The sequence below is a fragment of the Chiloscyllium plagiosum genome, unplaced genomic scaffold, assembly GCF_037043375.1.
Source record: "Chiloscyllium plagiosum isolate Xiang-an unplaced genomic scaffold, Cpla_swu_hap1 HiC_scaffold_24, whole genome shotgun sequence".
Classification (NCBI taxonomy): domain Eukaryota; kingdom Metazoa; phylum Chordata; class Chondrichthyes; order Orectolobiformes; family Hemiscylliidae; genus Chiloscyllium; species Chiloscyllium plagiosum.
This window is the reverse complement of record NW_028270162.1, coordinates 1,454,513-1,481,316: the sequence shown is the minus strand read 5'-3', so window position 1 is coordinate 1,481,316 and position 26,804 is coordinate 1,454,513. Positions and strand designations below refer to the sequence as shown.

Here is a 26,804-nt window from a genome sequence, read left to right as displayed (position 1 = left end):
ACCTCAGGGCTCCGGAACTCAATTCCTCTACCAATAAAAGCCAGTGCGCCATATGCCTTCCTCACTGCACTATTTACCTGGGTGGCAACTTTCAGAGAACTGTGTACATGGACACCAAGATCCCTCTGCTCATCCACACTACCAAGTATCTAACCATTGGCCCAGTACCCCGTCTTTTTGTTACTCTTACCAAAGTGAATCACCTCACACTTACCTACATTGAACTCCATTTGCCACCTTTCTGCCCAGCTCTGCAACTTATCTGTATCGCGCTGTAACCTGACACATCCTTCCTCACTGTCAACAACTCCACCGACTTTTGTATCATCCGCAAACTTGCTCACTCAACCTTCTAGCCCCTCCTCCAGGTCATTTATTAAAATGACAAACAGCAATGGTCCCAAAACAGATCCTTGCAGAACACCGCTAGTAACTGCACTCCAAGATGAACCTTTACCATGAACTACTATCCTCTGTCTTCTTCCAGCCAGCCAATTCCTAATCCAAACCTCCACCTCACCCTCAATGCCATACCTCCGTATTTTCTGCAGTAGCCTACCATGGGGAACCTTATCAAACGCCGTACTAAAATCCATATATACCACATCTACTGCTTTACCCTCGTCTACCTCCTTAAGTCACCTTCTCAAAGAATTCAATAAGGTTTGTGAGGCATGACCTGCCCTTCACAAAACCATGCTGACTATCCTTGATCACATTATTCCTGTCCAGATGTTCATAAATCCTATCCCTTACAATTCTCTCTAAGACTTTGCCCACAACAGAAGTGAGACTCACCGGCCTATAGTTACTAGGGTTATCCCTACTCCCCTTCTTGAACAAGGGAACCACATTTGCTATCCTCCAGTCTACTGGCACTATTCCTGTAGACAACGAGGACATAAAAATCAAGGCCAATGGTTCTGCAATCTCCTCCCTTGCTTCCCAGAGAATCCTAGGATAAATGCCATCAGGCCCAGGGGACTTATCTATTTTCACCCTTTCCAGAATTTCCAACACCTCTTCCCTACATACCTCAAAGCCGTCCATTCTAATTAATTGTGACTCAATATTCACATCGGCAACAATGTCCTGTTTCTGAGTGAATACTGACGAAAAGTATTCATTCAGTGTCTCCCCAATCTCTTCAGCCTCCACACGCAACTTCCCACTACTATCCTTGACTGGACCTATTCCTACCCTAGTCATTCTTTTATTCATGACATACCCATAGAAAGCCTTAGGGTTTTCCCTAATCCTACCAACTAAGGACTTTTCATGTCCCCTCCTTGCTGCTCTTAGCTCTCTCTTCAGATCCTTCCTGGCTACCTTATAACTCTTAATCGCCCCAATTGAACCTTCGTGCCTCATCTTTACATAGGCCGCCCTCTTCCATTTAACAAGGGATTCCAATTCCTTATTAAACCACGGCTCCCTCACACGACCCTTTCCTCCCTGCCTGACAGGTACATACTTATCAAGGACACTCAATAGTTGCTCCTTGAACAAGCTCCACATATCAATTGTGCCCATGCCTTGAAGCCTACTTTTCCAAGCCACGCATCCTAGGTCGTGCCTCACCGCATCATAATTTCCCTGCCCCCAGCTATAACTCTTGCCCTGCAGTGCACACTTATCCCTCTCCATCACTAGAGTAAAAGTCACCGAATTATGGTCACTGTCCCCAAAGTGCTCACCTACCTCCAATTCTAACACTTGGCCTGGTTCGTTACCTAGAACCAAATCCAGTATGGCCTCACCTCTTGTTGGCCTGTCTACATATTGTGTCAGGAAACCCTCCTGCACACATTGGACAAACACCGACCCATCTAACGAACTCGAGCTATAGCTTTCCCAGTCAATATCTGGAAAGTTAAAGTCCCCCATAACAACCACCCTATTACTTTCACTCTTCTCCTGAATCATCCTCTCAATCCTTTCTTCTACATCTCTCAGACTCTTAGGAGGCCTGAAGAAAACTCCTAACAGGGTGACCTCACCTTTCCTATTCCTAACCTCCGCCCAAACTACCTCAGATGGCGAGTCTTCATCCATCGTCCTTTCCACCGTTGTAATACTATCTTTGACAAACAATGCCTCACCTCCCCCTCTTTTACCCCCACCTCTGACCCTACTAAAACATTTAAACCCTGGAACCTGCAACAGCCAATCCTGTCCCTGTTCTACCCATCTCTCCGTAATAGCCACAACATCGAAATCCCAGGTACCAACCCACGCTGCAAGTTCACCTACCTTATTTCGTATACTTCTTGCATTGAAGTATACACACTTCAAGCCACTTTCCTGTTTACAGGCACCCTCCTTTGAGATTGATGCCATGTTCCTAACCTCCCTACACTCCAGGTCCTGCACCCTAAAGCTACAGTCTCTGTTCCCATGCCCCTGCAGAGTTAGTTTAAACCCCCCCCAAGAGCACTAGCAAACCTCCCCCCAAGGATACTGGTGCCCCTCAGGTTCAGGTGTAGACCATCCTGTTTATAGAGGTCCCACCTTCCCCAGAAAGAACCCCAGTTATCCAGATACTGGAATCCCTCCCCCCTGCACCATCCCTGTAGCCACGCATTTAACTGTTCTCTCTCCCTATTCCTCGACTCTCTACCACATGGCACCGGTAACTAACCAGAGACAACAACTCTGTCTGTTCTAACTCTGAGCTTCCAACCTCGCTCCCTGAAAGCCTGCCTAACATCCTCAGCCCTCCTCCTACCTATGTTGTTGGTGCCAATGTGGACCACGACTTCGGGCTGCTCCCCCTCCCCCTTGAGGACCCGGAAAACACGATCAGAGACGTCACGTACCCTTGCACTTGGGAGGCAACATACCAAACGTGAGTGTCTCTCACCCCCACAGAACCGCCTATCTGTGCCCCGAACTATCGAGTCCCCAATAACTATTGCTCTGCTCTTCTCCACCCTTCCCTTCTGAGCAATGGGGACAGGCTCCTTGCCAGAGGCCTGAACCTCACTGCTTACCGCTGGTAAGTTGTCCCCCCCACAAGTATCCAAAATGGTATACTTGCTCTTGAGGGGAACGGCCGCAGGGGGTCCCTGCACTAGCTGCTTCCTCCCAGTCCCCCTCACTGTCACCCATCTGTCTGCAATCTTTGGAGTTACTACTTCCCTAAAGCTCCGATCTATGACCCCCTCTGCTTCCCGAATGATCCTAAGTTCATCCAACTCCAGCTCCAGTTCCCTAACACGGTCTTGGAAGAGCTGGAGATGGGTGCACTTCCTGCAAGTGAAGTACTTTGAGTGTAGTTTATGTCAGTGAAGTACTAATGAGTGTAGTCATTTTTATCTAGGCAATGGGTTATTGTAGTATGATAGTTTTTGGACAAATAATCCAGAGATGTGAATTAAAATTTCATCATGGTAGCTGATGAATTTAAAGTTAGTTATTTAAATAAATCTAGAATTTAAAAACTAACATTAATGACGGTAACTGTGAAACTAGTGAATTGTCATTAAGAGCTGAAAATGTGTTGCTGGAAAAGCGCAGCAGGTCAGGCAGCATCCAAGGAGCAGGAGAATCGACGTTTCGGGCATGAGCCTGAAGAAGGGCTCATGCCCGAAACGTCGAATCTCCTCCTTGGGTGCTGCTTGACCTGCTGCACTTTTCCAGCAACACATTTTCAGCTCTGATCTCCAGCATCTGCAGTCCTCTGTTTCTCCTCGAAGAATTGCCATTAAGAGCCTACTTGGTTCAATCTTTTCGGTGAGGAAATTTGTGCCCTTGTCTGGTCAACATGTCACTTCAGTTCGACATCAATGTGGTTAACTCACATTGCCCTCTGAAATGGCCGAGCATGCCATTCACTTCTATAGGAAATGAGTGCTTGCTTAGCCAGCAATGTCAATATCCCATAAATGAACAAAAGAAATCTCACCGCCCTTGTGTGCAGGGCAATTCAGTTAACTCTTGAGTGGTGGTTCAGTGGTTAGCAGTGCCAGATAGCCATGTTCAATCCATCCTTGGGTGACTGTGGAGTGTCTGCATGGGTTTCCTCTTGGTACTCCAGTTTCCTCCCCCAATCCAGAGATGTGCAGGTTAGGTGGATTGGTCATGCTAAATTTCTCATAATGTCCAGGCCTTTAGTATGATGACTTTTTAAAAAGAAGACTTAGAGAATGTGGGTGTCACAAGCAAGAGCATCACCTGTGTCCGTTTATAATTACCCCTGAGATGGTAATAGCTGGTGTGTTTTCATTATGTCAGCGTCATTTACCAGGGAAGTGATTGCTGGGCCCCTTGCTGAGATATTTGTATCATCAATAGTCACAGGTGAGGTGCCGGAAGACTGGAGGTTGGCTAACATGGTGCCACTGTTTAAGAAGAGTGATAAGGACAAGCCAAGGAACCAAAGACCAGTGAGCCTAATGTTGATGGTGAGGACGTTGTTGGAGGGAATCCTGAGGGACAGGCTGTACATACATTTGGAAAGGCAGGGACTGATTAGGGATAGTCAACGTGGCTTTGTGCGTGGTAAATCATGTCTCACAAACTTGATTGAGTTTTTTGAAGAAGTAACAAAGAGAATTGATGAGGGCATAGTGGTGGACATGATCTATATGGACTTCTGTAAGGCATTCAACAAAGTTCCCCATGAGAGACTGGTTAGCAAGGTTAGATCTCATATAATACAGGGAGAACTAGCCATTTGGGTACAGAACTGGCTCAAAGGTAGAAGACAGAGGGTGATGGTGGACGGTTATTTTTCAGACTGGAGGCCTGTGACTAGTGGAGTGCCACAAGGGTCGGTGCTGGGTCCATCTTTTTCGTCATTTAGATAAATGATTTGGATGTGAACGGAAGAGATCTAGTTAGTAAGTTTGCAGATGACACCAAAATTGGAGGTGTAGTGGACAGTGAAGAAGGTTACCTCAGACTATAACAGGATCTTGATAGGTGGGCCAGTGGACTGAGGAGTGGCAGATGTAGTTTAATTTAGATAACTGTGAGATTCTGCATTTTGGGAATGCAAATCTTAGCAGGACTTATACACTTGATGTTAAGGTCCTAGGGAGTGTTGCTGAATAGAGGGACTTTGGAGTGCAGGTTCATAGCTCCTTGAAAGTGGAGTCGCAGGCACATAAGATAGTGGAGAAGGTGTTTGATATGCTTTCCTTTATTGGTCAGAGTATTGAGTATAGGAGTTGGAAGGTCATGTTGCGGCTGTACAGGACATTGGTTTGGCCACTGTTGGAATATTGTATGCAATTCTAGTCTCCCTGCTATAGGATAGATGTTGTGAAAGGGTTCAGAAAAGATTTACAAGGATGTTGCCAAGTTTGGAGGATTTGAGCTATTGGAAGAGGTTGAATAGGCTGGGGTTGTTTTCCCTGGAGCGTCGGAGGCTGAGGGGTGGCCTTAGAGAGGTTTACAAAATTGAGGGGCATGGATAGGGTAAATAGACAAAGTCTTTTCCCTGGGGTGGGGGAGTCCAGAACTAGAGGGCATAGGTTTAGGGTGAGAGGGGAAAGATATGAAAGAGACCAAAGGGGCAACCTTTTCACACAGAGGGTGGTACATGTATGTAATGAGCTGCCAGAGAAAGTGGCGGAGGCTGGTACAATTGCAACATTTAACAGGCATTTGGATGGGTATATGAATAGGAAGGGTTTGGAGGGATGTGGGTCAGGTGCTGGCAGGTGGGACTAGATTGGGTTGGGATATCTGGTCGGCATGGACGAGTTGGACGAAGGGTCTGTTTCCGTGCTGTACATCTTTGACTCTCAAAGTATGTTCCAGTGAAAAGGAAGGACTGTAAGAAAAGGGTAATCTGCCATAGGTGTCTAAGGATGTAAGGGATGCTCTCAAATTGAAAGAAAAGGCATACAAAGTGGCCAAGAAGAGCGGAAAACTAGAAGATTGGGAAGACTTTTTAAAAGGTCAACAGAAAGTCGATAAAAGAATGAAGAAAAATAAGATAAAACACAAGAAAAAACTAACACAATATAAAGACAGACAGGAAAAGTTTCTATAAATATATAACATCAGAGGGTGGCAAAAGTAAATGCTGCTCCTTTAGAGGATGAGAAGGGGCATTTAGTTTTGAGATATGATGAAATGGCTAGAACATTTGAATCATAGAATCCCTCCAGTGTGGAATCAGGCCCTTTGGCCCAACAAGTCCACACCGATCCTCCGAAGGGTATCCCACCTAAACCCATTCCCCATTACTCTACATTTGCTTCTGATTAGTGCACCTAACCTAACTTCCCTGAACACTATGGGCAATTTAGAATGGCCAATTCATCTAACTTGCAAATCTTTGGATTGTGGGAGGAAACCGGAGCACCCGGAGGAAACCCACGCAGACACTGGGAGAATGTGCAAACTCCACATTGACAGTCACCTGTGGCTGGAATTGAACTTGGGTCCTTGGCGCCTTTAGGCAGCAGTGCTAACCACTGAGTCACTGTGCCACCCAAATTGAATTCAAATTCCACTATCTGCCATGGTGGGATTCGATCCCGGGTCCCCAGAACATTACCTGAGTCTCTGGGTTAATAATGTAGCAATGCTATCATTAGGACATCCCGCCTTGCCCGCTACACACCATAGGTATTTTGTGTTAGTCTTCACAGTGGAGGACAGTAATAACATGCCAGTAATTGACAAAGTGACCAAAGTAGGTGAGGACCTGGAAACAATCATTATTATGGAAGAGGTAGTGTTGAGCAAGCTAATGGAGCTAAGGATAGACATGTCTCCTGGCCCTGATGGTATGCATCCCAGGGTACTAAAAGAGATGGTGGGAGAAATAGCAAGTGTAATTGTGGTAATTTTCCAAAATTCACTGGACTCTGAGGCAGTTCCAACAGATTGGAAAACAGCAAATGTGGCGCCAGTTTTTAAAAAGGGAAGTAAACAAAAAATGGAGAATTATAAACAGGTTAGCTTAACTTCTGTAGTGGGCAAATTGCTTGAGTCTACTTTCAAGGAAGAAATAGCAAGGCATCTATCTTGGGCAGATGCAGCATGGGTTCATGAAGAGCAGGTCATGCTTAACTAATCTTTTGGAATTCTATGAATGCATTACAACCAGAGGACAACAGGGACCCAGTAGATGTGGTGTATCTAGATTTCCAAAAGTCCTTCGACAAGGTGCTGCATTAGAGGCTGCTACATAAGATAAAGGTGCATGGTGTTACGTGTAAAGTATTAGCATGGATAGAGGTTGACTAACAGGAAGCAAAGAGTGGGGATATATAAGTGCTATTCTGATTGGCAATCAGTAATGAGTGGTGTGCTTGAGGGATCAGTGTTGGGACTGCAATTATTCACAATTTACATATATGATTTGGAGTTGGGGACCACGTGTGATGTGTTGAAGTTTGCAGATAACACTGAGATGAATGGCAGAGCAAAGTGTGCAAAGGACTGTGAAACTTTGCAGAGGAACATAAGATACATTGAGTGAGTGGGCAAAGGTCTGGTTGAGGGAATAAAATGTTGATAAATGTGAAGTCATCCATTTTGGTAAGAGCAACAGCAAAAAGGCTTATTACTTGAATGGTAAAAGGTTTCAGCATGCTGCTATGCAGAGGGACCTGGGTGTCCTTGTGCATGAATCACAGAGGATTAGTCTGCAAGTGCAACAATAATTAGGAAGGCAAATAATCTTGCCCTTTATTGCTGAAGGGATTGAGTTTAAAAGCAGAAAGGTTATGTTGCAGCTGTACTGTCTGCTTCTGTACTTGGAGTACTGCGTGCAGTTTTGGTCTCCTTACTCGAAAAAGGATGTACTGGCAATGCAGGGGGTGCAGAGGAGGTTTACTAGGTTGTTTCCGGAGTTGACAGCATTGGCTTATGAGGAGAAACTGAGTGGACTGAGATTATATTCATTGAAATTTGGAAGAATGAGTGGGGATCTTATAAAAACGTATAAAATCATGAAGGGAATAGGTAAGATAGAAGTAGAGAGGATGTTTCCACTTCCAGGTGAAACTAGGGCAAGCGGGCATAGCCTCAAAATTAGGGGAACCAGATTTAAAGACTAAATTGAGAAGGAACTTGTTCATCCAGAGGGTTGTGAATTGGAATTCCCTGCCCAGTGAAGTAGTTGATGCTACTTGAGTATCCATTTTTAAAGCTAAGCTAGATTTTTTTGAACAATGAAGGAATTAAGGGATATGGTGAGAGCGCGAGTAAGTGGAGCTGAGTCCACAAGAAGATCAGACATGATCTTATTGAATGGCAGAGCAGGCTCAAAGGGCCAAATGCTGCTCCTAATTCTTCTTCTGTTCTTATATTGAATAGCAGGGCAGGCTTGAGGTGAATAGTGTAGTTCTTCTCCTATATCTTGTGTTCTGAGAGATTGTGGAAATCTTGAATGTTTATGGAATTTAATTTCTAAAACTGAGAGGAAGAAAGCAACTCCACCACTCTTACTCTTCGTCTGTATGCTTATGCTTTAAGAGATCTTTGAACGGTCAATGCTTGACAAATGCACCTGTGGCTTACCTTGAAGATTTTGATGCACGTTGTGTGACTCCTCTAACTGCTGCAGCTTGTATGGATAACCATGACATTAGCGATGATATCCGTATCCAAAATGGCCAAGGATGTAAGTACCATGTTTTTTGGACAGAAATGGTGCTGTTTGTGTAGGGCTATTTCTTTTACTTAAACTGTGGAGTTTTGTTGAGTAAGTAGTTTTTTTTTCTCCCCACTGGCAGATTCAATGAACTTTCAAAAGGCGATTTGATAAATGCAAAATGGATAGGGAGCGGATGAAAATTGTAGGATCATGGGGATTAAGCAAGCAGAAGAGGCCAATAGGCAAATACTTTCAAAGAATTGGAACAGATATGATGGGCTGAATGACTGTCTCCGATGGGCTGAATGGCTGTCTCCTATGCTCTGCCATTCTGTGAAGAAGAGATAATCTTATACTTCATTTCCAGCTGTTCAGACTAGAGAAATCCAAATGGGGGGTCACTAAAGTTCCTTAGATTCAAGAAAATTCTGTTCTCCTTCGCTTCTGCTTTTGAAACCATAGAGAATTAGTGAAGGACAGTTTTGCCATAATATTGTTAGCTTGGAACAGGTACCAATTGGTTGAGCAGTGTCAAGTCTGTACTAAGTTATGTTCTAAAACCTTACCAGTAGTATTTTCTTTCCTGCTTTGACTGGGATATCCTCCTGTGTGTTTAGTGTCCCTGAACATATCATTTGAGCTCCCATTTTTTTTAATGCAATAATATGACCCAATACGTTGCTGTTCTTCTGGGACTGCTTAAAGTGTGCACAAAACATTGTGGTACAACCTTACAATATATTTACATTGTTGTGCAGTGTGCAAATGGATGACTGTTGCTGGCCTAATGATCCAGAGTACAAGTAATGCTCTGGGTGTTTGATTCCCATTGTGGCAGATGGTTGAATTTGAATTCAAAAAGTTGTGAATTAAAATTTGAATGATGATAATGACTGAAATCATTGTTGACTGCTCTAAAATCCCATCTGGGTCATTAATATCCTTTAGGGAAGGAAATCTGCTATCCTTACCTGGTGTGGCCGACATGTGACTCTAGATCCACTGCAATGTGGCTAACTCTTAACTGCTCCCTGAAATAGCATGGCAAGCCACTCGATTTATATTTATACACACACACAGGCACACAGACACATGAAAAGAATTAAACCAGATGCACCACTCTGAATTGATGTAGGCACTGGAAACTATGACCGTGAACTAATTGCTGGGAGTTTTCTCAGAGTCCCAGAGACCAAATCACTATGGGCTCGCCCTGTCCCATTGGCAGACCCAGCAGAGATGATGACCCTCTGACTTGCAGTCAGATGACACTTAACCTTGGGTGACCTCAGCATTGACCCTAGATTTTCTAATGGCATCAGTCAAACATGGTCAAGAAAACCTCCTTTTGATTACCACATACTGCCTTCACTTTAGCTGATAAATCAATACTCCTCCATGTTGAACACCACTTGAAAGAAGACTGAAACTGCTAGATGGGGGACAGACTTTATAAGTACACCTGTGAGTCCTCCGTGCAAGATCCAAGCCTCTGACCTGCTCTTGTAATCGCAGTATTTGTTATTAGAGCGTTGCTAATTATTTTCGTACAGGAGGAACATTCCTCTCCCTGATCTGCCATCCCTGCTAGTCCCCTTATCAGAATGTAAAAAAAAGCGAAGCTTGCTTGATGTCTCTGGTGTTTAAGGTTGGATGAGGTGGCTGGGTGGGAAATAAAAGTCCCTCCTTTCCCAGAAACCTCTGCTCTCCGATGTCAGATGTAAAGACTCAAATCAGTGACTCACTGCTCCCAACAGCTTTGGACTGGTGGGTAGCAGGTTGTGTGATAAGGAAAGCTTTTGTTTATTTGTGAAGCCAGGACTGGAAGTTAATTGCAGGTTGGTTCCTGGTCAAAAGTTTCTGCAGATGCTTCATCATTGGAGAAGCGCATTATGTTCAAACAGACAGCAGATGTTGGCTGTTAATGAGGTCAGTACCTCGGAATTTGTTCCAGCAAGTCTGGAAAACATCTTTTGCTCAAACAGATGGCAGATATAGGGTGGTAACTGGAATCTCAAGGAAATTGGCCACTGCTTCCAGATTGACTGAGTTTGAGTTGGGCTTTCTGTGAAGAGGAATAGTGCTGTTGATGCCACAGCATGAATATTTGAAAGCTCCCTGCCTAACCTTGCATTAGCAGTTCGTGGAAGCTGAGAAATAGAGAACCAATTGGGGTGAACTATAAAGGTGAATTTGATTGACTTTTTCAGAAAATTAACCAAGAAACCAACACCAACGGTTATGAGACAACACCCTGTGAAAATCACAAATAATTTGGCCAATTTTATTTTATTTTATTTGTGTGTTAAATGTGTTTGCCTGCCTGTATATATGTCTTTTTTGTGAATGGGCCTGGGTTTAAAGCATAGACCAGTTAGAGTACTTTATTTAACTTTGCTCTGCTAAAGTGCATATATTGATAATATACTGTTGAGTCTGCTGTTTAAGATAAAACTAGCATCCGGATTTGATTATTTGCAGAATCTGGAATTGATTATTCAAAAATCTGGTTTGGAATCATTTGGGATCAATTTTGAGGGTCTCTGAAGGTTTTAATGTCACTGTGTTGTGAATACAGAGGTGGAAAGGCTGATTTGGTTCAACTATCAATCTCTGGAATAACAATATGCATAATATAGGGTCAAAGACTGTGGCGCTGGAAAAGCACAGCCAGTTAGGCAGCATCAAAATAGCAGGAGACATTTCGAGCATAAGCGCTTCATCAGGGAGGGAGGTGCCAAGTGGGCTGAGAGATAAATGGGAGGGGTTTGGGGCTGAAGGCAAGGTAGCTAGGAATCCGATAGGTAGATGAAGGTTGTGGGGGGTGGGTTAGGTGGCCGGGGGGGGGTGATGGTTCTATGATGAAATGGAGGGGTGGGAAGGAAGATGATTAGGGGTTTAGATAGGGTCGACAGTGAGAATCTTTTTCCACGTATGGAGTCAGCTATTACAAGGGGGCATAGCTTTAAATTAAGGGGGGGTAGGTTCTTTACTCAGTGAGTCGTGAGTTCATGGAATGCCCTGCCAGTAGCAGTGGTGGACGCTCCCTCTTGGGCATTTAAACGGACGTTGGATAGGCATATGGAGGATAATGGGCTAGTGTAGGTTAGGTGGGCTTGGATCGGCGCAACATCGAGGGCCGAAGGGCCTGTACTGCTGTATTCTTCTATGTTCTATGAAGCTGGACAGGTCAAGAGATCAGTGCCGAGTTGGAGGACTGGATCTGGGATAACAAGGGGGGAGGGGAAATAGAAATCAACATTGATTCTGTGTGCTTGGAAGGTCCTAAGATGGAAAATGAGGTGTTCTTCCTCTAGTTGGATGGCTAGGATTTGGCGGTGGAGGAGACCCAAGACTTGCATGTACTTGGTGGAGTAGGAAGGGGAGTTGAAGTGTTTGGCCACATGGCAGTGGGGTTGTTTAGTAAGTGCATAATCTAGTTCATTTTCTAGTTGATGGTTTCACCCAGATGTTGTTACTGGTGTATTCAGCAATTATAATGCCATTAGCTACTGAGGTAGACAGATTCTCTTGATGGTGATGATAGTGGCCATTGTGTTGTGTGCCACTAATCTGCCCATATTTGGATATTTGCCCATGGACTATCGCAGCATATATGTTCTCTTGGTTGGTGCTGAACTTTATCTAATCATCAGCTCACATCCCCACTTCTGACCTTGTGACGGAGGGAAGGTCTTTGATGAAGAAGCTGAAGATGTTTGGGCCTAGGACACTTTTCTAAGGAACACCTGCAAAGATGTATTGGATCTAGGATGACTGACCCCAACAAATGCAACCCTAAGTTCCACTGGAAACCATTCACCATGTTAACTTTGAAATAATAACACATGGACTGCAGCAGTTGAAGAATACAATTCACTATCATCTACCTCGGGGCAACTAGGGATGGACAATAAACGTTGGCTTCCATATTTCCTGAACACGTAGAAAGCGTGCACCAGTTGGAAGCTTGAGGTTGTTGATGGTAAATGAAAACCTTAGGAATGCCTGGTATTTTGTAGTGGTAATGGTTATTAACTCAGAATTAAGGTATGTTTTAGGACAAAACAGAATGTCATTTCCTTTGCAATATGACCTGCCCTATCACGTGCCTAGTGTGATAAATGCACCATTCATTTTATTGACTGTTTTTTGTCACAAAGCTAGTCCCTTTTTTTCCTAAAAGCTGTTCCTTGGCTCAAGGAGACTCTGTCCTTGATTTTTATTCAGAGGGGCAATAAACCGGGCTGGGCTCTGATCAGTCTGGTTTGGTACAGAGCTGAAAAGAATTTTGAGGCCTTTTGTTTATATGTAAACAGATGAGACTTCACGCCAAAGTGGTCATGTTTTAGAATTGACCTGTATAATGAAAGGGGAGTGGTCAGCTCTTTAGCTGAGCTGAGCAGGTTTTGTTCGGTCTTGAACTGGCAAGTTCAACAAGGAACCTCTCTCTCTTTTCTGCCCTTCAACTTCAACCTGTAAGCACGAGTTTCATTTATATTGGTTTTTAAAGGGAATTTTCTTATCGTGCCTGTTGTGTATATTTGGAACAACATAATGAAGTCTAGTTGGACAGGTTGAGTTCTGTAGGGGTTCTTTATTCTGTTATAGAGTCGTAGAGATGTACAGCATGGAAACAGACTCATCGGTCCAACTGGTCCATGCCGACCAAGTATCCCAACCAAATCTAGTCCCACTTGCCAGCACCCGGCCCATATCCCTCCAAACCCTTCCTATTCATATACCATCCAAATGCCTCTTAAATGTGTCAATTGTACCAGCCTCCACCACTTCCTCTGGCAGCTCATTCCATACCTGTACCATCCTCTGTGGAAAAAGTTGCTCCTTAGGTCCATTTTATATCTTTCCCCTCTCACCCTAAACCTATGCCCTCTAGTTCTGGACTCCCCGACCTCAGGGAAAAGACTTTGCCTATTTACCCTATCCACGCCCCTCATAATTTTGTAAACCTCTATAAGGTCACCCCTCAGCCTCCAACGCTCCAGGGAAAACAGCCCCAGCCTGTTCAGCCTCTCCCTGCAGCTCAAATCCTCCAAACCTGGCAACATCCTTGTAAATCTTTTCTGAACCCTTTCAAGTTTCACAACATCTTTCCGATAGGAAGGAGACCAGAATTGCACGCAATATTCCAACAGTGGCCTAACCAACGTCCTGTACAGCTGCACCATGACCTCGCAACTCCTGTACTCCATACTCTGACCGATAAAGGAAAGCATACCAAACGCCGCCTTCTCTATCCTATGTGCCTGCGACTCCACTTTCAAGGAGCTGTGAACCTGCACTCCAAGGTCTCTGTTCAGCAACACTCCCTAAGACCTTACCATTAACTGTACAAGTCCTGCTAAGATTTGCTTTCCCTGAATTTTTCTGAATGAAACCCCACCTGCCACTTCTCAGCCCATTGGCCCATCTGGTCCAGATCCTGTTGTAATCTGAGGTAACCCACTTCGCTGTCCACTACACCTCCAATTTTGATGTCATCTGCAAACTTACTATCTGTACCTCTTATGCTTGCATCCAAATCATTTATGTAAATGACAAAAAGTAGAGGTCCCGGCACCGATTCTTGTGGCACTCCACCGGTCACAGGCCTCCAGTCTGAAAAACAACCCTCCACCACTACCCTCTGTCTTCTACCTTTGAGCCAGTTCTGTATCCAAATGGCTAGTTCTCCCTGTATTCCATGAGATCTAACCTTACTAATCAGTCTCCATGGGGGACCTTGTCGAATGCCTTACTGAAGTCCATGTAGATTACATCTACTGCTCTGCCCTCATCAATCCTCTTTGTTTGTTCTTCAAAAAACTCAATCAAGTTTGTTCTTTGTGTTTCATTGTGTAATTTACTAATCAATCTAGCTATCTTACTCTGGGTAATTTTCACTATGCACTTACTGAAACAAATTGTAAAATTATGGTCTGCGGCTGCATGTTTAAGAATGTTTTGAGTGGTCTGGCCTAGTCCATAACACTTTATAAAATTGTTTAGAAGGGTGAACACCTTTAAATTTATACAATAGTTGTTGAACACACTGCAACCTGATTTTTTTCACCTAATTAACAATGTTTACAAGCTAAAGAAAGTCATTATGTTTATTTTAAATGGTGATGAATGGAAATGAAAGGTGTAAGGAATGAGACTGCAGGAGTAATTGGACTGTTTCCTCCATGTAGTGTTGATCTCGGCTGTCATAACCTATCAGAAAACCACAGACCTCAGCAAATTCATTGCCACGACCTCTGTGAATTTCGGGCCAAGTCCTGCTAACCAGTCCTGGTTTCCTGAACATCTGAATATCACAGCTTCTGTAGGTATGAGCTTCTGGCCTGAGGTTTGTTTATGTGTTCTTGCTATTGTTAAGCATAAATTTTAATCTCTGGATAGCTGTGATGATCAAATATGGGCAGAAGTGTTATTTAAGGAAATAGCAATTTCACTAAGGTTTCAATTTGTGATTCATTGCACAGTGATGTTATTTTGGTCATTTTAGAACTCGGTCCCACCACTGTGCAAGGCGTGGGCCCTGTTGAGACCTGCCTACCTAGCACTGATGTGAATGGTAACTGTAAGCAGGTGTGTATGGGGGTGGAGGGAGGGGTGGGAATCCCAAATGGATTGAATGGATCTCAGTACTTCAAGGTGGACTTGGTTGAAGAATGTCTTCTCCCCATTTGATCTCAGCTCATTTTCCAGAATCTTCCTGTCATCACATTGTATCATCTAGCAGTTAATAAGTCTGGTCAGTCTGCTCAACAGCTTTCCTAGTTCCACCATTTGGTTAAACTCTGTGTAAAGAATTGCCTCCAATTCTGTACCCAAAGTTCCAACCTTGGTTTTCACACCATGTCTCTATGCTGCTTTGCATCAGTGTATCTAAAATATTTTCACGTTGCTTTTTATTCCTCATAAATGTAATTCCATAGACCCAATGGAATGTTTCTTTTTTTGAGAATGACTATATCCAGTTTGTCAACGAGCTCCTCCTTGCACCAGAACTTTGTACACTGTTGTTAAGGTTTGACTGCCTCCTTGTTGAGGGATGGTTGGTTAGTGCATAATGGAACCTGACCAGTACAGTGTACAATTATAACAAAGGCTCTGGACTTTTGACATTGATAGTATTGATTATTACCACTTCATAATTCACCTCTAAGTACTGCATTCACCCCAACTTTGGTGTCAGTCTGCAAGGCTACTATGGGAATGTAGAAGTTTATGGCATGGTAAGAGATCATTATTGTCATTATATATGTTGGCTCTTTGCAAGAAAAATTTCAAACAAATTAGACTTGGGGTTAGCCAATGCTGTTAACTTGTTTGTTTTCTTCATACAGAGCCGATTCATAAATCAGAAACCAAACTTGTAGATGGAATCTGTGAAAATATGATTTTGCAGGCAGATTATGTCTTCAGTTGGAAAGGAAATGTGATCAATAATGTTACTTTGCTTGTCACAGTGGGAAATGTTCCCTTAGATCCTCCAGGTAGGACATTTCTCCATTTATTTTATCCAATTTTATGGGAGGTGACAGCCTAGTGGTATTATCCATGATCCTGTTCAGGGGACCTGTGTTCAAATCTTGCCATAGCAGGTGGTGGAATTTGAAATCAATAAAAATCTAGAATTAAGAGACTAATGTACCACAAATCCATTGTCAATTGTGAAGAAAAACCCATCTGATTCACTCATGTTATGACAATATTATCACTTTAACAGTACTATTTTGACCTTGTTTTTTTCAAGAGAGGTGTTAAAATGTCTACTTTAACAATGGCAGTGGAGTGGCCAGTTCTCACAGTTCAGATTTTTTTCTAGATTGGTTTAGTTGTAACAGTGAGAAGCTGCTGGTTTCGCTGTAGCAGAAGTTGCTGCAGTCCTGAGAAAGGTTCCAAGCTTCACCAGATGATTCCTGGCTGACTTTACTCTGTGAAATCACTCCTGCCTGTGTGTTTATGGGATGTTATGGGAATTGGAATAGCTCCTTAGTTAACCTGCTGTGTTGGGTCAGTTAAGTTTTCTAATAATTGTTATTCTAAATTCCATTTTCTTTTGTTCGTGTTTCAATTGTAATAAATTCTGTTTTGCTTAAAGCAGAGAGATTTGACCAGCTGCATCACACCTGGAATATCCACCTCATGTCTGCCTTTAAAATATGAAAAAGTTACAGTCTAGGCTATTTTAGTCATGCAGTCATAGAGATATACAGCTCAGAAACAGACCCTTCGGTCCAACTTGCCCATGCCTACCAGATGTACTAACCTAATCAAATGCCATTTGCCAGCACTTGGCCCATACCCCTCTCAACCCTTCATATATGCATGTATTCTAAACCTATTCTTAAAATATTTTGAGGGGGTCTGGCCTGGTCCATAACAATGTCCTTTGGATAAGGAAACTGCCATCCTTACCTGGTCTGGCCTGGCCTACATGTGACTCCAGACCCACAGCAATGTGGTTGCTCTTATCTGCCCTCTAGGCAATTAGGGATAGGCAATAATTATTGGCCTAGTCAGTGAATCCCTCATCCTGTGAATGAATTTAAAACAAAATTTATGTATCAGGATTTAAATGGTAAATTTGCGAAATGATAAACAGACTGTGACAGGAAGAGGTAGAGAGAAGAAACCCAAGAGTCAATCAACAGATGAGACTTTAGATTACAAAAATAACAAAATAGCTAAAGTAATTTAGGAAATTAGATTAAGGCATAGGTTAATAGAGCTGCAGTGCTGACTTTTTAATGTGACATTTCAGAATATTTGGAATAGAGACATTGCAGTGGAAAAGTAAAATTCCAAAGACTGAACTATCATCTGCTGTTAACTTTGCAAAGAATGGTGTAAATATTAACAAGGAGGGAAAAATAAAGCATGGAAGAAGGTTGGCTAGAATATAAAAGTATATAAAAAGATTTTCTTTACAAGCATTTCTCAGGTTGTGAATGGGTTCTGTTTTGGAGTCTGTTCACAAGTTGATTTGTATGAAAATTGGCACACAGTGTAGGACAATGCAAAGCAACTATTTGTAAATACAGGAAATGTGTGAAAATTGGATCTTTAAAATTACAGCCGTACATGGGATTGTGTTTGTAAGTATGAGCATTTTAAGTTGGAATTTGATAAACTGAGGAGCCGCCCTTAGATATTTTTTTATAAACCAGACAAAGCAAGTGCTGGTCCTATAATTGGTAAGTTTTGGGATTTAATAATACATTCCTGAAATGCCACATAGATTTAACAAGTGCTTGGCATCAGTTCTCACTAAGAAGGATGCAAGTAACATTTCAGAAATACCTGTAAATCAGGAAATGGGTGGAACTCAAATTACAATCATCAGGGCACTGTATGAAATGCTGTGAGGCCACAACTGGATTACTGTGTGCTGTTCTGATTATATTACAGGAAAGATGTGATTGCACTAGAGAGGGATTGGAGGAGATTTACCAGGATGCTGTCTAGAATGGAGGGTCTGAGCCGTGAGGAGACATTGTTTAGGCTGGGGTTGTTTTCTTCAGAGCAAGGAGAGTTAATTGGAGACCTGTTAGAGTTGTATGAGATATGAGGAGCATAGGGTGGATGGGAAGGTATTTTCTTATTAAAGTGTCAGTAGCTACGGGCGCAGATTTAAGAAGGTTAAGAATAGAGTTGAGAAATGTTTTGATCCAAAAGGTGATGGGAATCTGGAATTCAATGCCTGAAAGGAGTTGAGTCAGAAACTTTTGTAACATTTAAGCACTTCTGGATGTAAGTTTGCTTGCTGTTTTAAAAAATTCTCAAGGTCAGGTTCGTAGGAGAGTAGTCTGACACAGAACAAACGACCAAGAGGCGAGTCTGCTAGAATATGAGCATTTTATTCCCCGCAGCGTCGCCACAACCAGGTCTCATACTTACAACGGGTCTGGCTTATACTCACTCTACATGTTACCGGAACTGGGAGCCGTCAGTTCTCGTAGAGCGGTTGCCAACAACCCACGCTTGGCGGTTAAACGTAACCCCGGAGCAGACTCACCGAACTGGAGACTTTTCCAGCTGATATACTCTTTTCCAGATATAAACATTCATGTGAACAGCAGAGCAAGGCTAAAAAACACATTCCATTCTGGTTACATACAGATAAGAAGATTCACACGGGGAGGTGTGTAATAAGATTCACACGGGACTAAGCAACACCTCCATTCCGGTTAGATTCACACATGTATTGGGACATAATTTTTAACCGTTTCACCACATTCCACTGCTTGGCCCAATACATGTGTTACACTATGATTCACACATGTATTGGGACATAATTTTACACCACACTTGCTGAGCTGGAAGGTTCATTTTCAGACATTTCATCATCATACTAGGTAACCTCATCGGTGAGTCTCCAGTGAAGCATTGGTGTTAGTGACCCGCTTTTCAGTTATGTGTTTAAGTTTCCTTGGGGTGGCGATATCATTTCTTGTTCTCTGTCTCAGACATTTGACTTGGACCCCATTTACCAATGTGTATGTTGATTTCCGGTTGGAATGCCATGTTTCTAGGAATTCTCATGCATGTCTTTGTTTGGCTCATCCATGGATGGATGTGTTGTCCCAGTTGGAGTGGTGTCCTTCCTTATCTGTATGTAAGGCTGTCAGACCACATTTAGAGTATTACTTGTAATTTTGGGCCCTGAACGCCAGGAAGGATGTAGTGGAAGTGGAACGGGTCCAGAAGTTGTTCTCTGGAATGATCCCAAGAATGAAAGGCTTAACATATGATATAAGGAATATTTGAGGGCTCTGGGATTATACTTGATGAGAGGGAACCTGATCGAAACTTACAGAATACTGAACAGTCTGGACAGAGTGGATGTTGGGAATATGTTTCCATTGGCAGGAGAGATGAGGACTTGAGGGCACAACCTAAGAGTCAATGGAAGACCCTTTAGAACGGAGATAAGGAGAAACTTCTTTAGGTAGACAGTGGTGAATCTGTGGAATTCATTGCCACGGAGGGCTGTGGAAGCAGGTCATTCAGTATATTTAAAACAGAGATAGATAAGTTCTTGATTGCCCAGGGGATCACAGGTTATGTGGAAAAAGCGAGAAAATGGGGTCAAAAAACATATCAACCATGACCTGAATGATGGAACAGACTCAATGGGCTGAATGGCATAATATCTGCTTCTATATCTTATGGTCCAAGAATCATCAAGACTCGCAACGGTAGCCTGCTTTCTCACCGTGGATGCTGTCTCACCCACTGTGATCGCCAGCATTTGTTGCTTCAACTGCTGTGAATAAACTGGAATCAATAAATGTATAATACTGATTAACAGGAGGTTTTGAAAAGTGTCATGCCAAAGTGCCATGTTATTATGGAAAATGAAAGCTTGTGCTGTAGGAGGTAACATATTGGTGAGAATAGAAGATTGGCTAGCCAACAGGATACATACTTTCTGGATGGCAAGATGTAATGTGTGGTGTGTCAAGCAATCAGCGTCAGGGCTCGAACATGTTTCGGTTTACACTAATGATATGGATGATAGGATGGAATGTGGTGAAAGCAGGGTATTTGAATATTTTTAAGCTAGTGGTGGACAGGTGCATGGTAATTAGGTGATACCTTGTTGGGAGAAATAAATATGTGAAGTTATCAAATCAGCGAAGACCTTAAAATTGCAGAGCACTGTTGAGTGGTCACGTGGCCCACTCCTCCTCAAAATTCCTACATTCCTATTTCTGTTTAGCTATTTAGTGTTAGCCTGTTTTACACTTCCTTTGCTTATGGAATTTAGCTCCTGATGACCCTGCAGTTTGCAGTTGTCTGTCTCATCTTAGCCTCAGTCTCAATTTCAATCTCAATCATTTCCTTTCTAGCTACTTTGACACAAAGATTCAGTGTGACTTTCACTAACTTCAGAAATGGCCATCCATCCAATGTGACTCTGTCTGGAAACCCAGGTGAGAGATCAGTTTACTGCATCCACTTGGATCATATTCTGCACAAGTTAATTGCTGCAAGTGGGGTTTTGTGTATTGTACTTTAAATGCAAGTATACAAAGTTTTTTTTTTTTGCTGCCATATAATTTCGAGTTAACTTTGTCCTCCCACAAAGGTTTTTGGAGTGACCTGTGGATAGATTGTATGAGTGTCTAATAATTTTGAAATGTTCAATGAAGTCATAGCAATTAACCTCCTAAATTTACTTAGATTACTTCCTCATGGGAGTCATAGGAACAGAACAGGCCAGTCAGCTCCATTCAGCTTTTGCAAACCTAAGCTCTTGAGTTTGCGATGATTGTAGGTTGGGAGGGTGAACATCAATTTGTGATTTTATCTAAAACATTCCATACTGCAGATATGCCCTGTTCAGAAAGAGGGAAATTGATAAACCCAGGATCTGCTGGGCAGTCAGTATAATATCGATGGTCAGGCAACTTTTAGAGTCTATACTCCAGGACAAAATTAATTGACATTTGGAAAAAATGGCTAATATATACGCAACAGGGCAGGCAGCATCCAAGGAGCAGGAGAATCGACGCTTCGGGCATAAGTCCTTCTTCAGGAATGAGGAAAGTGTGCCAAGCAGGCTAAGATAAAAGGTAGGGAGGAGGGACTTAGGGGAGGGGTGTTGTAAATGCGATAGGTGGAAGGAGGTTAAGGTGAGGGTGATAGGCCGGAGAGGGGGTGGGGGCAGAGAGGTCGGGAAGAAGATTGCAGGTCAAGAAGGCGGTGCTGAGTCCCAGGGTTGGGACTGAGATAAGGTGGGGGGAGGGGAAATGAAGCTGGAGAAATCTGCATTCATCTCTTATGGTTGGAGGGTTCCTATGCGGAAGATGAGGCGCTCTTCCTCCAGGCGTTGTGTTGCCATGGTCTGGCGATGGTGGAGGTCAAGGACCTGCATGTCCTTGGCGGAGTGGGTGGGGAGGAGTTAGTGTCTAGCCACAGGGCAATTGGGTTGGTTGGTTGGTGCAGGTGTCCCAGAGGTGTTCTCTGAAATGTTCTGCAAGTAGGCGGCCTGTCTCCCCAATGTAGAGGAGGCCACATCGGGTGCAGCGGATGCAGTAAATGAAATGTGTGGAGGTGCAGGTGAATTTGTGATGGATATGGAAGGATCCCTTGGGGCCTTGGAGGGAAGTGAGGGGGGAGGTGTGGGCGCAAGTTCTGCATTTCTTGCGGTTGCAGGGGAAAGTGCCGGGAGTGGAGGTTGGGTTAGTGGGGGGTGTGGACCTGACGAGGGAGTCGCGGAGGGAGTGGTCTTTCTGGAACGCTGATAGGGGAGGGGAGGGAAATATATCCTTGGTGGTGGGGTCTGTTTGAAGGTGGTGAAAATGACGAAGGATGATACGATGTATCTGGAGGTTGATGGGGTGGTAGGTGAGGACCAGTGGGGTTCTGTCCTGGTGGCGGTTGGAGGGGCGGGGTTCAAGGGCGGAAGAGCGGGAAGTGGAAGAGATGCGGTGGCGGGCATCGTCGACCACGTCGGGGGGGAAATTGCGGTCCTTGAAGAAGGAGGCCATCTGGGTTGTGCGTTTTTGGAACTGGTCCTCCTGGGAGCAGATGCGGCGGAGTCGAAGGAATTGGGAGAATGGGATGGCGTTTTTACAGGGGGCAGGATGGGAGGAGGTGTAGTCCAGGTAGCTGTGGGAGTCGGTCGGTTTGTAGTAGATGTCCGTGTTGATTCGGTCGCCTGAGATGGAAATAGAAAGGTCGAGGAAGGGGAGGGAGGAATCTGAGGTTGGGGTGGAAGGTGTTGGTGAAGTGGATGAACTGTTCAACTTCCTCGTGGGATCACGAAGGACTCAAAGCCCTCCGCTTCTTTCTTTCCCGCCGTACCGACCAGTACCCTTCCACTGACACCCTCCTTCGACTGACTGAACTGGTCCTCACCCTGAACAACTTCTCCTTCCAATCCTCCCACTTCCTCCAAACGAAAGGAGTAGCCATGGGCACCTGCATGGGCCCCAGCTATGCCTGCCTCTTCGTAGGATATGTGGAACAATCCATCTTCCGCAACTACACTGGCCCCACCCCCCACCTTTTCCTCCGCTACATCGATGACTGTATCGGCGCCGTCTCGTGCTCCCACGAGGAAGTTGAACAGTTCATCCACTTCACCAACACCTTCCACCCCAACCTCAAATTCACCTGGACAGTCTCAGATTCCTCCCTCCCCTTCCTCGACCTTTCTATTTCCATCTCGGGCGACCGAATCAACACTGACATCTACTACAAACCGACCGACTCCCACAGCTACCTGGACTACACCTCCTCCCATCCTGCCCCCTGTAAAAACGCCATCCCATTCTCCCAATTCCTTCGACTCCGCCGCATCTGCTCCCAGGAGGACCAGTTCCAAAAACGCACAACCCAGATGGCCTCCTTCTTCAAGGACCGCAATTTCCCCCCCCGACGTGGTCGACGATGCCCTCCACCGCATCTCTTCCACTTCCCGCTCTTCCGCCCTTGAACCCCGCCCCTCCAACCGCCACCAGGACAGAACCCCACTGGTCCTCACCTACCACCCCACAAATCTCCATGTACAGCGCATCATCCGCCGTCATTTCCGCTACCTCCAAACGGACCCCACCACCAAGGATATATTTCCCTCCCCTCCCCTATCAGCATTCCGTAAAGACCACTCCCTCCGTGACTCCCTTGTCAGATCCACACCCCCCCCCCCCCAACCCAACCTCCACTCCTGGCACCTTCCCCTGCAACCGCAGGAGGTGCAAGACTTGCGGCCACACCTCCCCCCCCTCACCTCCCTCCAAGGCCCCAAAGGAAACTTCCATATCCGCCACAGATTCACCTGCACCTCCACACATATCATCTATTGCATCCTCTGCACCCGATGTGGCCTCCTCTATATTGGGGAGACAGGCCGGCTACTTGCGGAGCGTTTCAGAGAACACCTCTGGGACACCCGGACCAACCAACCCAACCACCCTGTAGCTCAACATTTCAATTCCCCCTCCCACTCCACCAAGGATATGCAGGTCTTTGGACTCCTCCATCGTCAGACCACAACAAAACGACGGTTGGAGGAAGAACGCCTCATCTTCCGGCTAGAAACCCTCCAACCACAAGGGATGAACTCGGATTTCACCAGTTTCCTCATTTCCCCTCCCCCCACCCTGTCTCAGTCAAATCCATCAAATTCAGCACCGCCTTCCTAACCTGAGATCTTCTTCCCGACCCCTCCGCCCCCACCCCAGTCTGACCTATCACCCTCACCTTGACCTCTTTCCACCTATCACATTTCCGACGCTCCTCCCCCAAGTCCCTCCTCCCTACCTTTTATCTTAGCCTGCTGGACAAACTTTCCCCATTCCTGAAGAAGGGCTTATGCCCGAAACGTCGATTCTCCTGTTCCTTGGATGCTGCCTGACCTGCTGCGCTTTTCCAGCAACACATTTCCAGCTCTGATCTCCAGCATCTGCAGACCTCACTTTCTCCATTCTGATACTTAACCAGGTATGTCTTGTGAAAAATGCAAGCTTCATTTAATCCAGTCAGTTTGCATCCCATCAATCTTCTTTAAATAATTGAATTGATGGAAAGTGAATGCAGCAGTTATTGGCTTTAGATGGGAATTTGGAATTTCAAAACAGAAACCGATAAGCCATGAGATAAGTCATAATCTTATTGAATGGCAGAACAGGTTAATGGTTGACTTCTCATTTTATATGTTCATATGTTTATTTGCTTGGTCATAGAAGACCGAGAGGAGTGGTCAAAGAATGTTTTTCTGACTGGACATGTGAGACTAGTGCACTGTTCCTGAGGTATAATTTCTGGGACCCCTGTTGTTTGTAACACAAGTGATTTGGAAGAGAATGTAGATTGGGGGAGCTGTGGAAATGGCAGGTGTAATTTAATCCAGACAAATGAGATGATGCAGTTTGGAAGGTCTAATGCAGTTGGGAAGTACTGTACGCAGTAAGTGGCAAAACCCTTGGAAACATTAACATACAGAGGGATTTAAGCATATAGGTCCACTGTTGCCTGAAAAGTGGCAACACGTGGATAATGTGATCAAGAAGGGGTACGGCATGCTTACCTTCATTTGCTGGGGTACAGAGTATGAAAATTGGCAAATAGTGTTGCAGCTATATGGAACTTTAATTTGGCCACATTTGGAATATTGCGTACAGTTTTGGTTGCCATAATACCAGAAGAGTGTGAAGGCTTTGTTTAGGATACAGAAAATGAGGGTATTAGCTATGAGGAGAGATTTGAGCAAATTGGTTTGCTTTCACTTGAATGTCAGAGGCTGAAGGGTGGCCTGATAGAGGTTTATAAAATTATAGTGGATAGAATGGTAGATGGAGGTTTTTTTTTTCTGGATTGCAAATGTCAATTGCTAGGGGACATAGGTTGAAGGTAAGGGGGGTAAGTTTAAAAGAGATGTGAGGCGCAAGATTTTTACAGTGTGGTTAGTGCCAGAGGTTGTGGTAGAGGCAGATACAATATTTAAGAGGTTGCTTGATAGATACAGCCAATTCTTCTATAACGTGATGGTTGCATGATGTTTAACCCCATGTTATAGAAACAGTTCTTAGCATTGGCGCTGTACTCTGGTTACAGCCAACACACTTCTTAAAATTTGCACTGTACAAACAGCATCCCCAGTTTGTCAATTGCGTTGACAAAATGGGTGTTATAACAGAACGACCTGTCTATGAATACACAGTGAATACAGGATATGGACTGCGTAGAGACAAAGGGTTTTTAGTTTAGATAGGTATCATGTATTGGGGCAGGCTTGGTGGACTGAAGGGCCTGTTCTTCTTTGTAATCTTGCTGATTCTCAGCATGGATTCCACCAGGGCCATTCATTCCAAACCTCGTTGCAGTCTCCTTCCAATCATGGATAACAAAGATGAATTCCAGAGGTGAGAGGGAAGTGATTGTCCCTGAAATTTAGGCAGCATTTAAGACTGTGCCCGAGCAAAACTGAAATCCATAAAAATCAGGGGAAGACATTTTCACAGATTGGAATCATACCAGCACAAAATGGTTGTGATTGTTGAAGTTCAAGCATCTCTGTCCCAGAACATTGCTGCAGGAGTTCATCAGGATAGTGTCCTAAGCCTAACCATTTTCAACATCTTGTTCAATGAACTTCCCTCCAACATAACATTAGAAGTAGAAATTTTACAGAAATTTAAGTGTTCAGTACTATTTGCATTCCTCAGATGTTGAAAAGCCCCTATCTGCTTGTAACGAGATGTATTAATAATAAGGCTTTTGCTGATAAGTACAAGTAATATTGTTGCCACACAACTGTCAGGAATTGACAATTTCCAGCAAGGAGAGAATTCATTCATCTTCACTTTACATTCAACAGATTGATAGGGCATTCAGCAATAACATCAATATCCTAGGTGTTACCATTGTCCAGAAATTGGATCAGAGCAGGTATATTTAAATACGGTGGCAGCAAGAGCAGGTCAGAGGCTTGTATTTCTGAGGTGAGTTACTTACCTCCTGATTCCTGAAAGTCTGTCTGTTATCGACAAAATAATCAGGAGTATGCTGGAAAGCTCTCCGCTTGCCTGCATGGGTGCAACTCAAACTACCTCAAGAAGCTCGACCCCCATCTAAGTCAGAGCAGCCCATTTGTTTGGCACTCCATCTGTCCCTTTACATATTCCTTTTGCCTACCATTAGGCAGCAATGTGTCCCATCTTCAAGGTGCACTTCAGTAACACTAACAGCATATTCCAAACCAGTGACCCCTATCAGTTAGAAGGGCAAGGACAGGATAAGCACAGGGCTATCACCTACAAGCTCCTCTCCAAGATGCACACCCTCCCAACTTGGAACTATCTAGTTATTTCTTCACTGTTGCTGGATCAAATTCCTGGAGCTGCCCCCACAACAGCACTACAGATATGCCTGTAGCTTGTCAGCTTACCTTCGCAATGGTTATTAGGGATGCCGACTGTAAGATCTCACTCCCAAGAATGAATAAAAAAAGCTTGGTCTTTGATTATTTGAAGAAATTTGTGAAACTGGAGTTGTCCCACAAAAGCTAGTGAAACTAGGAGAATGTTCGATGCTGCTGTTCAGACTTGAGTAGTTTTTGCAGTAAGGAAATAAGAATGAACTGTTTCTAATGAGACTGGTATTGGTAACCAGAGATTAGAGTTAAGGTAATTAAAGAAATAGAAGCAATAGGAGGACTTTCCAGGATCTGGAATCCAATGCCAGAAAGAATGGTAGGACATTGTAACTTTCAGAA

At 44.1% G+C, this 26,804-nt stretch overlaps 1 protein-coding gene across 4 annotated transcripts in view; it reads left to right on the top strand.

Annotated features, from left to right (window-relative positions):
* Positions 1–26,804, top strand: part of tctn2 (tectonic family member 2) — a 77,579-nt gene that overhangs the window by 33,807 nt on the left and 16,968 nt on the right. For 3 of the 4 annotated variants that reach the window (XM_043692660.2, XM_043692659.2, XM_043692663.2), the window contains exons 8-11: positions 8,443–8,590; positions 14,758–14,895; positions 15,919–16,068; positions 20,431–20,514. In XM_043692660.2, the coding sequence (XP_043548595.2) occupies positions 8,443–8,590; positions 14,758–14,895; positions 15,919–16,068; positions 20,431–20,514 (520 nt within the window). The remainder of the gene's footprint in view (positions 1–8,442; positions 8,591–14,757; positions 14,896–15,918; positions 16,069–20,430; positions 20,515–26,804) is intronic. The other variant, XM_043692662.2, reaches the window with a different exon arrangement.